This window comes from Ovis canadensis, chromosome 2 (assembly GCF_042477335.2).
Source record: "Ovis canadensis isolate MfBH-ARS-UI-01 breed Bighorn chromosome 2, ARS-UI_OviCan_v2, whole genome shotgun sequence".
NCBI classification, from domain to species: domain Eukaryota; kingdom Metazoa; phylum Chordata; class Mammalia; order Artiodactyla; family Bovidae; genus Ovis; species Ovis canadensis.
Window position 1 is genome coordinate 234946159 of NC_091246.1, and position 14736 is coordinate 234960894.

General features: G+C 39.4%; 1 protein-coding gene across 1 annotated transcript in view; it reads left to right on the plus strand.

Annotated features, from left to right (window-relative positions):
- The window catches only part of COL4A3 (collagen type IV alpha 3 chain), a 156988-nt gene that overhangs the window by 124452 nt on the left and 17800 nt on the right, over positions 1-14736 (plus strand). Inside the window, exons 29-38 of the mRNA XM_069578390.1 lie at positions 57-154; positions 728-878; positions 1255-1368; positions 2378-2545; positions 4450-4539; positions 4900-5034; positions 9730-9828; positions 11330-11419; positions 11752-11891; positions 14184-14310. Of these exons, the coding sequence (XP_069434491.1) occupies positions 57-154; positions 728-878; positions 1255-1368; positions 2378-2545; positions 4450-4539; positions 4900-5034; positions 9730-9828; positions 11330-11419; positions 11752-11891; positions 14184-14310 (1212 nt within the window). The remainder of the gene's footprint in view (positions 1-56; positions 155-727; positions 879-1254; positions 1369-2377; positions 2546-4449; positions 4540-4899; positions 5035-9729; positions 9829-11329; positions 11420-11751; positions 11892-14183; positions 14311-14736) is intronic.

Below are 14736 nucleotides of genomic sequence, written 5' to 3' on the forward strand. Positions count from 1 at the left end.
TGAGAGAGCTACTGTTTAGGCTCTTAATCTTATAACCTTTATTATTTTTTCTCTAGGTGACCGAGGGTTTCCAGGAACCAAAGGATCACCAGGTTGTCCTGGAGAAATGGGAAAGCCAGGTTTACCTGGAAAGCCAGGCCTCCCAGGAATCAAGGTCTTGGAGAATTAAAATTTAGACTAATATGGGGGAGTAGAGGGGCAATTACAGTTGGCCAGTTTGTATGCCCCTGCCAGTCAGGATGCTCTGTATGCAGAAATTATCAATGTATTTGTAGATTACCAAGATACTGGTTTTTTTAAGTTTCTTTAAATTATTCCTCCCCTTTAGAAGGGAGATGGAAGGTGTAAGAATACCAAGTTGCCTCTCTATTTCTTCTTTGATCTTCAGAAGCATTCAGAGTTCTTAAAATGAAAAAACTTTAGAAACAAACATGGGTAGCTGTGAGAAAAACTATCAAAAGGAGAGATATCTAGACTGTAGAAAATTCCAGAGTGTTCTTAAAAAGTGGAGGCCAGGAAGAATTAGTAAGCACAATTTTACTTAAAAAGTCAGGAACTAGGGTTGAAAAAGGGAAGTGGATAGAATGGTGGTGACTATGCAAAAAGGGGTACAGAACCTCCATCTTGGAGATATTATTTTCAAGTAAATAGCTCTAAAGACCAGTCTATAGTCAGTAAGGATTTGAAAGCATGATGCAATGAAAATAACATCATTTTTGTGCTCTAGGGAGAGCCAGGACTAGCCATGCCTGGAGAACCCGGAGCGCCAGGTTTGCCAGGAGAAAGAGGCAGCGCTGGGGAAAATGGAGAAATTGGACTCCCTGGACTTCCGGGTCTCCCTGGAGTTCCAGGAACTGGGGGACTTGATGGACCACGAGGTACAATAGCAAGTATGGTTACCTTTTTCCACTGTGAGCTCAGCTACAATGCTGCCATTTGAGTGTGTAAGTGCTCTACAAGTGAAGAATTCTTCTCAAACAAGCTTCTAGCTCAATAAATAGAATGCGGGAGGCTTAATTATTTTTCCATTCAACTTTCCATTCCATTGCTGCCATACCTTTGTTCCCCCTTTCTTCCCTCCTTCCTTCTTTTCTTTTAACCAGTGTCCTCTGTATTAGACATAGGATTATGGTACTATCAATGGCACTAAATATAAGTTCCATTCAGGGGGGAAAGTTATAGGAGAATGACTGGAATAGCAGTACTAAGACCCTGGGTTTGGCACCTTATTGTGTTTTGGACTCTCTTTTGCAGGGGATCCAGGGAAGCCTGGGCCACCTGGAGAAAGAGGACCCCCAGGAAGGTGCACAGAGGGCCCCAGGGGAGCTCAAGGACTTCCAGGCTTAAATGGATTGAAAGGGCAACAAGGTAGGGGAAGGCCTTTGAAACCAATCACCAGGTGGGCAAGTGACATGGGACTCATACTCTGAGCTTTGCTGCCTAACATGAGAACTGTCCAGTAACAAGTCCTGACCACTGTTCAGTGGGAAAAGTGATTTCAAAAACAGAAACCTGTTGTCATAGATTCATTGCAGTGAGTACCACCGATAGAGTAAGAAACCTGAAGTTTCCTGAAGTTACAGTAAAATTGGTCTGTGTCTTGTATGCAAGAAAATATAAACACTGAAATTACATACAGATATATATTTACATATATACATATACATATAAACTGTCAAAAACATTTTACCTTAAATACTTTCATACATATATTAAAGTGGTAAATTTATCCTAATTATTGAAACAGAGTGAATGTATGAAAAGATATATGTTTACAATTACAAACTAGAACATATAGTCAGTTGCTTTACAAGCAACATGAAAGATAGAATATGAAAATAAATCTAATTATGAAGATTAGGTGGTCATGGAAATTTTATTTTTTTTGGCTTCTCTCTACCAGATTTGTGAACTATTTTGGAGGGGAAAAAAAAATCCTTTAGGACTCAGCTACCACACTTCTAATACGTTCACAAGCAAAATTTTAGCTAAAATGTTAATTGTTGTAGTGGTGCTATTACTGTTTCCAGAAGCATCTGAGACTTGCCAGATGAGCCGTTCAGTACCAATCCTGCAGGTTAAAGGTTGAGCCAGTGTCAGAAAGTGCATCCCAAGATGTGCCTGCAGGACTAGAGAACAAGTCTAAATTCTACACTATCATCACTTCATGAAGCACTGAAACACAGAATCTTAAAGCCAGAAAGGATCTTCGAATTCTACAAAAGGGGACCTAAATCAATCAACTAAATCAATCAATTAGATAAGTGTGTGATTTGCTCAAATCACAGAGCTAAATATTTACAGCCATGAAATATATCTGGACTTGGTGGGGAAAGCAATTGTGTGTTCATTTTTTCATTCATTCATTTATATACAGGCAGAAGAGGTGAAACAGGGCCAAAGGGAGACCCAGGGATCCCGGGCTTGGATAGGTCAGGATTTCCTGGAGAACCTGGACTACCAGGAATGCCAGGTCACCGAGGAGAGATGGGACCACCTGGTCCAAAAGGATATCCAGGAAATCCAGGATTTTTAGGGCCACCAGGTACCCTTGCTTTTGTTATTCTTCTTCCCTCTTCTTCCACATTTTCCTTTTAAGTTACTGTTGTTTTGTCAGTCATGTTTCTACTTGTTTGCCTTAGCAGGAATAGAATGCTAGATTTCTAATTTAAAAAAATAGATGTGCAACAAGTAACAAAGGTTTACTATATAGCACAGGGAACTATACTTAATATCTTGTAATAACCGATAATGGGAAATAATCTCAAAAATAATATATGTGTCTATGTATGACTGAATCACCTTGCTGTGCACCTGAAACACTGTGAGTCAACTATACTTCAATAATATATATATATAAAGAAAAAAATAAAAACTCACAACGACAAAAACAAGCAAAAAAAGACTTTAAGACCTGTAACAATAAAACTCCTAGGAGAAAAATAAAATTACAAATTCAATCTTTTCACTTCTTATGGATCTATTCAGACTTTTGATTTCTTCTTGAGTTAATTTTGGTAATCTGTGCCTCTCTAACAATTTGTCCGTTTTGTCTAAGTTATGTAATTTTGTGGCATATCATGGTTCATAGTATTCCCTTATAATTCATTTTATTTCATCACTTTTTATGGTTTGTATGTTTGGGGGAGAATGTTTCAACAGTCTTTTGGTGTAAGGACCTCGCTGATTTCTGCTCACAAGAAGAGCCCAGAACAGCACTGACATGTATGCAGGACCATGTGTAAAATAGGGAGCTAGTGGGAAGTTGCAGCGTAGCGCAGGGAGCTCAGCTCGGTGCTCTGTGACGACCTGGAGGGCTGGAATGTGGTGGAGTGGGAGGGAAGCTCTAAAGGCAGGGAATATGGTTTTTCCTGTGGTCATGTATGGATGTGAGAGTTGGACTGTGAAGAAGGCAGAGCGCCAAAGAATTGATGCTTTTGACCTGTGGTGTTGGAGAAGACTCTTGACAGTCCCTTCGACTGCAAGGAGATCCAACCAGTCCACTCTGAAGGAGATCAGCCCTGGGATTTCTTTGGAAGGAGTGATGCTAAAGCTGAAACTCCAGTACTCTGGCCACCTCATGCGAAGAGTTAACTCATTGGAAAAGACTCTGATGCTGGGAGGGATTGGGGGCAGGAGGAGAAGGGGACAACAGAGGATGAGATTGCTGGATGGCATCACTGACTCAGTGGACGTGAGTCTGAGTGAACTCCAGGAGTTGGTGATGGACAGGGAGGCCTGGCGTGCTGCGATTCGTGGGGTCGCAAAGAGTCGGACACGACTGAGCGACTGAACTGACTGACTGATGTGTATACTTACAGCTGATTCCTTTTGTTGTGCAACAGAAACTAATATAACACTGCAAAACAATTATACTCAAATTTTAAAAAGTTTTAAAGAAATTGAAAAAGGACTCAATCTTAAAGATTTTAAAATTTAAAAAATAAAAAACTAAAAAAAAAAAAAAAGAAAAAGGACTCAATCTGCTAATTAACCTTTCATTTATACTACTGAGCCTCTAGTATATGCCATCACTGTTCCAGGCCCTAGAGACACATTGCTGAATAAGATTCCACCTCCGACAGTGGGGACACAATAACAAATACACGGAAGAACTAAATTCATCTAGAGACAAAGGCTGTGAAGGAAGCATGATAAGGGAATATAACAGAAAGTTATTGGTGAAGGGTTGGAAGGAGGAAAGTCTCCCGAACTTCAGCCATAGTCTCTCCTCACCCATAAGTTTGATATACTACCAATGACTTCTACATCTGTGATGTAAGAAAAAGGCCATTTCCTGACCCATCTCCTAGCCTATTATGATTATTTTCCTATTTACAGAAACCATTTTTTCAAGTCTCTTTCCTCTAAGTATACTTTATTTTATGGAGTATATGCTTTTTTCATTATTTACAACGTGTGCTGCCTTGTGTTAATTTCTTTCCACAGGTGAAAAAGGAATGATGGGGATGATGGGGTTTCCAGGCAACACTGGTCCCCCAGGGCCTCCTGGGAACCCAGGCACCCCAGGACAGAGGGGTAAGTGATGGAGTATCTTCCAGCAATTAGAAGGTATGAACAATATTCATTTAATTAGTAGAAAAATAAATTATATTTTATTCTTTGAGGAGAAAGTATTTCTGAGGGAATTGTATATTTAATTTTGCAGATTTCTGTATTCCTTTTTCCAATTTGAATAGAGGCATATTTTTCTCCCCATAGGCTTTGACCACTACCCTCATGTGGCTGTCTGTTTGGGAGCAACCATTCATCAAGTTCTTAGCCCTATTAACCTTTTTTGGTTTATCTGTCTTGTTTTATGATAAGCACGGTTAGCTTTTGAATCCTCATGGACTTCTAAAGAATTAAGGCACTGATGCTGTTATTCCTGTCTTTTAGGGAGCTTTGGAATTCCAGGAGTAAAGGGTGTGAGAGGACCCCCAGGAGCCAGAGGGGAACAGGGAGAGAGAGGAGCTCCCGGGTCTCCTCAGATATTCCACTTAGTGGGGGACAAAGGGGAGCCAGGACTCAAAGGTAAAGACTTCTTTACATTTAGACCAGAACATCAGATCTGATTCTGGGACTAAGAAATTATCCAGGAAAATCCGTTTAGTTGACATATGAGCACAGTGAGGACCAGGGTTTAATTTTGCACCCAAGCTCACAAAGCCAGTTGATGGCTGAGTTCCACTAGAACTGGGTTTTGTGTGCTTTAACAATAATACATCGCCTCTTTAATCATAACTTTTTATTTCTAAGTTAATTCTGCATTTCAGTCTGCTGTCTTTAAACTATCACTAGTCGATTTTTAGATTCTAAGCCTCAAAGCCCCCTCTTTGGCCAAGAATGGTGAAAATGAAACCTTTAGAAAACTCCACATAAAAAAGTTCGCTGGCTGGAATAGAAACCTCCACTTCAAATTCTTTATTCGATCAACCGCCAGGATGAATTTTTCTGATTGCATCTAAAAACTGCTTCTCATGCTCAGAGACCTTTAGAGAATCATTACTGAAGAGAAAATATGTTTTGATTATAAGTCAATACCTTAAAAAGCCTGAGAATTGTTAGCTATAGCTGTTAAGTTCAAATTCAAACCCATTCACATTATTTCAAATTATTTAAGCTCTTTGTATGACAGGTTTTGTTATATGATCAATGCAATCAATATTAAATCAAAATTTAAGAAAGTCTGCCTTGCAGTCTTCTTGATCAAATTGAGTAACTTTAGTAAAACAGAATTGCTGGGTAAAATTAAATGTTTGCAGATCAAACTTATATAGCAGGGAAGATAATGTGTTTGTAGTTGCAAAACCATATAAAGTTTTGGGTAATTTGTAATCAATTTTGAGAAGTCAGATTGTATTCAACAAATATTTACTTGTTTTTCAGGTAGGGATTTACAGTCCAAGTACAGATTTGATTTTAAATTTTTGTATAGAATTCTGTAGAACAAGCTGGCAAGCTAAATAGTCATCTCTCCTAGAATTAGGAAGGACTTCATATAAGTTACTTCGACCAGTGTTCTGGAGAGTGATTGAATCCAACTGATTCTCTAACTTTAAAAAAAAAATGGCTAAACATTGGAAAAAACTACAGTCTTTTTTTCTATAAAGGAAAATGAGCAAGTCAAGGTCTTTGGGGTGTGTGCATACTTTCTAAGTCACTTCAATCATGCCTAACTCTAAGGTCTTTGGAATGGTCCCCCTCTAATCTGCTATCAAAGAGATAGTTTAGTTCTAGGTGCATACAGAAGATTGTGTTGCATTTTTAGCAATGAAATAGAAAGTAGTATTAATTTTATAAAACTCCTCTAGAACTGGTCTAAGTCAAAATATAAAAAGAAAAAAAAAATACTGGCACAAATGTCCAGTCTAGATGATTTAAGTAGTGTTGCAAACATTTTGGGGAAAAAAATATGAATAGCATATCTGTGCCTGCATAAACTACAATTTGGCTCTAACATCATGAATGCACAATGGAGAGTAATTTGTAGTTAAAAAATTGTTTCTGTGATATATAGAGGGACACATGTTATTTCTATGCTTCCAACAAAGTACAGTTGGAGAAGGCAATGGCACCCCACTCCAGTACTCTTGCCTGGAAAATCCCATGGACGGAGGAGCCTGGTAAGCTGCAGTCCATGGGGTCGCTGAAGGTGGGGCACGACTGAGCGACTTCCCTTTCACTTTTCACTTTCCTGCACTGGAGAAGGAAATGGCAACCCACTCCAGTGTTCTTGCCTGGAGAATCCCAGGGATGGGGGAGCCTGGTGGGCTGCCATCTATGGTGTCACACAGAGTCGGACACGACTGAAGTGACTTAGCAGTGACTTAGCAACAAAGTACAGTATACATGGAGGCTGTCCTGTATGTTTCCTTTTGGCTTTTCAAACACATAACCAAGGAGCAGAGCGTGAACAACAACAGCAAAAGATCATACTATCTAGGCCTCTCTAATTTCAATATGATTCATTTTTTTATCTGAATTTCTAACTTGAAGACATCCATTGCAAATAGTGGAAGAGCTATTAAGGGTACAGAAAAAGCAGTCTTCCTCTCCTTGAGGAGTCTGCATGGGAGATTTAGGCGTAGTACAAAGAGGAGACGGCAACCCACTCCAGTATCCTTGCCTGGGGAATCCCATGGACGGAGGATCATGGTAGGCTACAGTCCCTGGGGTTGCAAAGAGTAAGATACAACTTAGCAACTAAACAACAAAAAGAAAATGAATAATACAATAGAACTGTTGTGTTACTTTTAGCAAAGACCTGTGAAGCCCTTCTCACATGCAGGTACTATTCCAAATTCTACAAATATTGACTCATTTAATTTTCACAACAACAGTACGAATAGATGATTGCTATCATCCCATTTTACAGATGGGGAATAGAAAGGTCAAATTACTCAGTGTCATTCTGATAGGAAGTGCAGAGGTGGACCTCACTCTGATGTGGTTCCAAAGTCCATACTCATTGAGGGCGAATGGATACATGTGTACGTATGACTGGCTCCCTTCCCTGTTCACCTGAAACTGTCACAGCATTGTTTGTTAATCAGCTATACTCCAATACAAAATAAAAAGGTAAAAAGCAAAGTCTGTACTCAGCCTTCTCACTCTGCTGTTGGCTGGGTACCAAGACACTGAGCTCTGTGGGAGATGAACAAAGCAGAGAACACCTCAGATGGGGTAGTCAAAGAAGCCTCCATGGGCACAGGAAACTATATTCAATATCCTGTAATAAACTATAATGGAAAATAATATGAAAAAGAATATATGCATATAACTACTGAATTACTTTGTATACAACAGAAATAATACCACATTGTAAGTCAACTATACTTCAATAAAATAAAATTTTTTTAAAATCCTCCATGAAAGAGTATTTAAATTGTGAGTAGGTTTCAAATGAGCAAGGAATATTCTTGGCTTAAAATCTTTCCAAGTCTCCCCTTGCTTTAAGAATTCAACTTTCTTAGACCGGCATCCAAGTTTCTCTACCACTTGCCCTTCGCCTACCTCTCCAGCCACATAACATTTATCTACTCAACAATTATTTTTAGAACCTACTGACGGGGCATTTTACTCTGTCCTAAAGACAGAGCGGTAAACAAAGCAGTGCTAATATCCTGGTCATGAGGAAACTAACAGCTCAGTGGAGGAAAGCGGCAGTCATGTCTCTGAAATGATTTATATCCAGGACCAGGTAGTAAATATCTTAGGCTTTGTGGACCACCTGTGACCCTAGCTGCCTATTCTTCTTTGGTGTTTGTTTATTTACAACCCACAAAAATGTGAAAGCCATCCTTGGATCTCCAGCCATAAAACATTAAGCCGAATTTGGCCCACAGGCAGTCGTTTGCCACCCCTTAAAAAACAAAGCAAATGAATAAACTAAATAATACATATTTTAGGTTATGATAAAGGACACATATGGAAAAAAACAAAAGTTACAAAATAAAAAATTCTCACCTCTTGCCACTCACCACCCCTTCACACATGTATTTTCTTGTCTGGGAATTCCTGCTCCATTGCATGCTTTCTCCATCCAGCTGGCTCCCGCTTGGTCTTCAAGATTGAGCTTAAAAATATCCCCTCTTCTTGGGACTTCCCTAGGGGTACAGTGGTTAAGATTCTGTGCTCCCAATGCAGGAGGTCCAAGTTGGTTTCCTGGTTGGAGAACTAAGATCCTTCATGCCTCATGGTGCAGCCAAAAATAAAAACCAAATAAAAATTTTAAAATTCCCCTTCCTCAGAATTCTTACCTGTAGCACATTGTGCCCAACTCTGTTACAGAAATTCTCTCTCTGGGTGGTGATATTTTATTTGGCTCTCTCCAATTAAATACTAAAAACTGGGACAAAGGGAATGTGATTTACTTATGTCTCCAGTACTCAAAACAGGACCTGTCTATTAACTAGTACTCAACCCATATGTGAATGAATGAATATGTGAGCAGGGAAACAGACAAAGGAAGTGACTCTGCGTGAGGAAAGGCATAAGCCAGGCCATGGACAGATTGTAGAATGCTCTAAGCGCCATGAAGGGAATTCATCGTTTACTCTGTAGGCAAAAGAGAGGCAATGAATATTTTTTAGCAGGAGAATAATGTGATCAAATCCGTGTTTTAGGAAAAGCAGGATGGTGTTGTGGGACTGGGTTCAGATCCCAGCATTACCACTAACTGATGTTGTAACTCTACATTAGTTCATTGACTTCTTAAGGAGTCTCAATTTTCTCATCTCACCACCCAGTCTGGAAAGGCTCAAGAATTCATTGAGATTGCCTGAAGGTTAAATCAGATAATTAAAAGAAAATAATGTCTTCCATAAACCAGTTACTTAGTAAATTATAGTTGTAATAGATGGATTAAGAATGCAGTAGTCTAAATAAGAATACCGTAGTAGATGCTCTGTCATTAATTAAAGAAAAAAGAGAAGAGCTGTGTTTAGGTCACTAATTCCTAAAATATTGGTTTAAAGTGTAAACATTATGATAATTGCTAGTGTTCTTTGAGAACTATACCTAACTCATGCCAGGAACTGTGCCAATGGTTTTTATGTGTTATCTCATTTAACACTCTTTTTAAATAAAATATAAGCCTAAATCTGCTCATGCTCTTAACAAATATTCTATGTGTACTATAATAATAGCTAATAAATTTTAATCAGGATTGGAAAAGTCTGATAGAATTCTAACCTGTATATTTAATACATGGTTTTTTAACATTAGGACTTGCAGGAAAGCCTGGTGAGAAAGGATACAGAGGCATTCCAGGGCTACCAGGCATAAAAGGACTCCCAGGGCTTCCTGGACCACCAGGACCACCAGGTAGGACTGATTCTCTAATAAGAATAACACGTGTTAAGTTTTCCTAGGCCTAAATTTAACAAAAATGTGTTTTTAGAATATGAATTCTGCCCCGACGTTGTCCCAACAGGAATTTACTTCTTATAATTTAACTAAATTGTGGTCAGCCTGTCTTAACTAAAAATATTAACCTACATGAAGTTCTATTTTGCATTCAAAATGTTATTTTGAAATTGCTGGCATGTATTGTACACTATAATTTATTACAATATCATATATCCTGGAAGAAAGTAAGAAAATGCTTTCAGTTCAGTTCAGTCGCTCAGTCATGTTTGACTCTTTGCGACCCCATGAATTGCAGCACGCCAGGCCTCCCTGTCCATTACCAACTCACGGAGTTCACTCAAACTCATGTCCATCGAGTTGGTGACGCCATCCAGCCATCTCATCCTCTGTCGTCCCCTTCTTCTTCTTCCCCCAGTCCCTCCCAGCATCAGAGTCTTTTCCAATGAGTCAACTCTTTGCATGAGGTGGCCAAAGTATTGGAGTTTCAGCTTTAGCATCAGTCCTTTCAAAGAACACCCAGGATTGATCTCCTTTAGGATGGACTGGTTGGATCTCCTTGCAGTCCAAGGGACTCTCAAGAGTCTTCTCCAACACCACAGTTCAAAAGCATCAATTTTTTGGTTCTCAACTTTCTTCACAGTCCAACTCTCACATCCATACGTGACCACTGGAAAAACCATAGCCTTGACTAGACGGACCTTTGTTGACAAAGTGATGTCTCTGCTTTTTAATATGCTATCTAGGTTGGTCATAACTTTCCTTCCAAGGAATAAGAGTCTTTTAATTTCATGGCAGAAAGTGAAGAGGAACTAAAAAACCTTGATGAAAGTGAAAGAGGAGAGTGAAAAAGTTGGCTTAAAGCTCAACATTCAGATAACTAAGATCATGGCATCTCATCCCATCACTTCATGGCAAATAGATGGGGAAACAGTGGAAACAGTGTCAGACATTTTTTTGGGCTCGAAAATCACTGTAGATGGTGATTGCAGCCATGAAATTAAAAGAAAATGCTTTAGAGGCTTCCAAATTTGCCTCTATTTTAGACACATTATTCAGTTTGTAAAGTAATTTTTTAAATAAATAAAGTAGTCCCCTATTCCCCGTGACAACATCAGTGATGAAATTTATTGCATGGTAATAAAATTTCCTTACGGCATTTGGAAATCTATTACCGTATTGTCACAGTAGCCCCTTTTTTCCTGCTGGCCTTGGTCCTAGGATGATTTTGATGTTTGAACTCCAGGCCTGCTGACAAAAATATAATTTTCTCTAACTGTACATCTTCTGAGTTGCCAGTCCCTTCCCTATTTGAAGGCATAGCGGCAGCTAAACAAGTACCTAAACCAGCTGGTCTGGTTGCTCTGGATTCATTCATTTGTGCAAGCCGCAGTGTTCATTGAGCATCTACTGTGTCCAGAAACTACACAGAACCTATGACTATTTATTTGTTCTTAAGGCCCCAGAGGAGAGCCGGGCAGCATTGGGAATCCCGGTGAGCCAGGACCACGTGGTATCCCAGGAAGCACGGGAAACATGGGAGTGCCAGGTAACGCATAAGGTCCTATTGTGAGCCTACAACCTCATGATAAGTCCTGATTCTACATTTTCTGTGTTGTCACTTTGGTTTTCCACTTGGTAGAAAGTTGGTGTAAAACGATTAGATATGCTCTTAGACAAAGGTACTGTATGCAGCAAGAACATGAGAATGAAATAAATATTTACACTGTGCAGAAAATCATCCATTGAGGCTGCCTGATGCTTTAGAGCTTCTGAGAAACCAACTTCATGGGAGAAAGATGGTTTGTGCAAAGGTCAGGAACAGAATCCTTCGAGATCTCTGCCTTTACCTATTTTACCTGATTTCTTTCCTAATTTCAGGTACCAAAGGAATGAAGGGAACTGTGGGGTTCCCGGGTCTAGCTGGAAGTCCAGGCCTCCCGGGTATTCATGGTCTCCAAGGAGATAAGGGAGAGCCAGGTTATTCGGAAGGTGCAAGGCCAGGACCACCAGGACCAAAGGTATGTAGGCCACTAAAGTATTTACATTGTGGTAGTGGAATGAGTCCTTTTAAATATCAACAAGTATCTGGATTCATTGTGGGCAAGGAGAATTGAAAACATTACTGTATTTTCAGGCATTTGTCTGGGCTTCTTTTTTTTTTTCCCCCTCTCTCTCTATAACTGAGGATGTCTATCACACAGTTTCAACTTCTGAGTTTATTTTCTCCAGTTTCAACCCCCAAGATATTTCTTATAACTGGCCCTGCAATTTACGTATGCTTCCTGGTGGGCTTCCCTGATAAGGAATCCATCTGCAATGCTGGAGACCTGGATTCAATCCCTGGGTTGGGAAGATCCCCTGGAAGAGGGCATGGAAACCCACTCCAGTTCTCTTGCCTGGAGAATCCCCAGGGACAGAGGAGACTGGTGGGCTACAGTTCACAGGGTCACAAAAGAGTCGGACACAACTAAGCGACTAAGCACACACACACACACATAACTGAGGATGTCTACCACAGTTTCAACTTCTGAGTTTATTTTCTCCAGTTTCAACCCATGAGCTATTTCTCAAAACTGGCCCTGCAATTTTTGTATGCTGCCAGAGGGAGTCGGTGATCACAGGTCCATATAAGATGCCCAGGCAGTGTTTGTTTTCCTTATGGCACAAAGTGGTCAGTCTCTGCTCTGGATTCAAATCACACATGCTTACAAAAATAAATTTCCCAAGTTTATAATAAAAAACACTTATTAAACATAACAAAAGATTAAAATAAAATAAATTTAGAGCATTATTAAAAAGCAAACACACAAAAAATTCCTAAGATACATTTATCTTCCTTAATTGTTTTAGAACTTTATTTTCATTGCGTTACACAGAAGATTTATTTATCCTGTCGCAGTTTTTCAGTGCTTCTGCTCTGTCAAACTCCTCCCTTATATGTTGTATCAGCAGCAACCAAAGGTTTCAGCGGGGCTCAGTTGTTATTTAGGTTTATCTTCTTCCAACCTTTCTGTCTATAGCAACTACACTAAGATTCAGAGCGAGACTGATAGAGAATAACTAACAGAAATTCCCACCAGCAGGGGGTTTTAACTTGTAGTTCCATGGACCCTTGGGGAAGCCTATTGGATCCAAAGAAAAATTGAATCCAGATCGATTTCATCAATCCTGAAATTGAATGAAAACTGTTTGGAGACGGGGTTTTTTTGTTTGTTTGTTTTTCTTTTGTAGGAGTCTGTTATTTGTCATCAGACTTTCAAGAGTATATAATTCCAAAGAATGTAAAAATTGTTACTTAGGGGACTTTCTCCCTGACTCTCTTTTGAGCCAATAAAATACCACCTTTCCTAAAGATTTCCTCCAGCTATAAATCAACAAGAAAGAAAAATTTTTAGAAACCACAAAGTCCCTTTATTACTTGGAGTACAAACAAATTTACTTTGCCCTTTATTTTAAACTAAATCCTCAGAAAGCCAGGGAGAGATTCTTTCCATTTTTTCCTCTATGAGAAATTGTATTTGACTTAATTCATTCAGTTAATGAACAGTTTCATTTAGATTTAAATTTTTCATAGGTAACTACAGAAGAAAATTTTTTAAAACTGTACACTGAACACAAAATGAGCTGGCTTTATCATGCTGGCAAATCTTAGTAACAGTAGTATTTTAATCAGCTACCTTCAAGATTTTGTAAGTCACTATCAAATCCACATGTTCTGGCTTATCATAAAAGCGAGGTACAGATTTAATGAATAGAAAACCATGGAAAGTTTTGGGTTTTTTTACATTTACTTATCTGCCCGCAGAGAATTGATGAACACATATCTATTTGTTCTGCTTGCTTCTTACACCTGAGTTAAACATTACAATTTGAACTTATACATTTGTGATTAATATCTGTCTCCCAGCAGTCTCTAAAGTTCCATGAAGGCAGGGATTGTATCTATCACACATCTGTATGCAATTACCATCATATTCCTATCTTCCTGGGCATAGGACTCCCTGTAGCCACAGAGGTCCATGCTGATAAGGACTCCATGCTTGGTTTAATGCGCTGCCATTTCTATCTTGAACTGCTTTTTAAAAGTTTATTTTTAAAAAACAAGAGAGGTGCATTTTCATTTTGCACTGTACCCCACAAATTACATAGCCATCTTGTTTCCAGCAAGTTTTCAGGGTGCTGTCTCACAGCAGACATTAACCATGAATTGCTAAATAAATCAATACATGCAAACTAACATAGTTTATACTTAATTCTGATCACATATCCTGCTTATATGAGAATTTTAAAGGTGTTTGACTGAATTTAAGGGAGATCCAGGATTGCCAGGTGACATGGGCAAGAAAGGCGAAAGAGGGCCACCTGGCGCACCTGGACGTTCGGGGCCTGCTGGACCAGAGGGACTTCCTGGGAGTCCCGGACCCCCTGGCCACCCAGGTGAGCCTGGCTTTGCAACCTGAATGCTGGAAGCCTGACACACGTATGGCCCTCGCTTCCTAGAATAGTGAATGGAAAGCTATTTAGGCTTTTGTACTAGTTGCCTTCTTTCACCTTTGATCTTTATAATCAAAGACACTACGAAACAGCAAATGAATTGCAAGGAGCCCATTTCAGTCCAGTTTGGTGACCAGAAATCTTAAAGCCTCCTGTAAACAAAATTTTGGGAGTGCTGCCTCACGTGAATTCAACCTAAAGACAGGAAATGTTAGCTCAATGTACTTAGTATATTTGTAATAGTTTCCTAAGGCTTCCAAAGCAAATATACAGACTGGGTGGCTTAAACGGAAATTCATTTTCTCATAGTTCTGGAGGCTGAGAGTCTGAGATCAAGGTGTCCCAGAGCTGATTTCTTCTGAGGCCTCT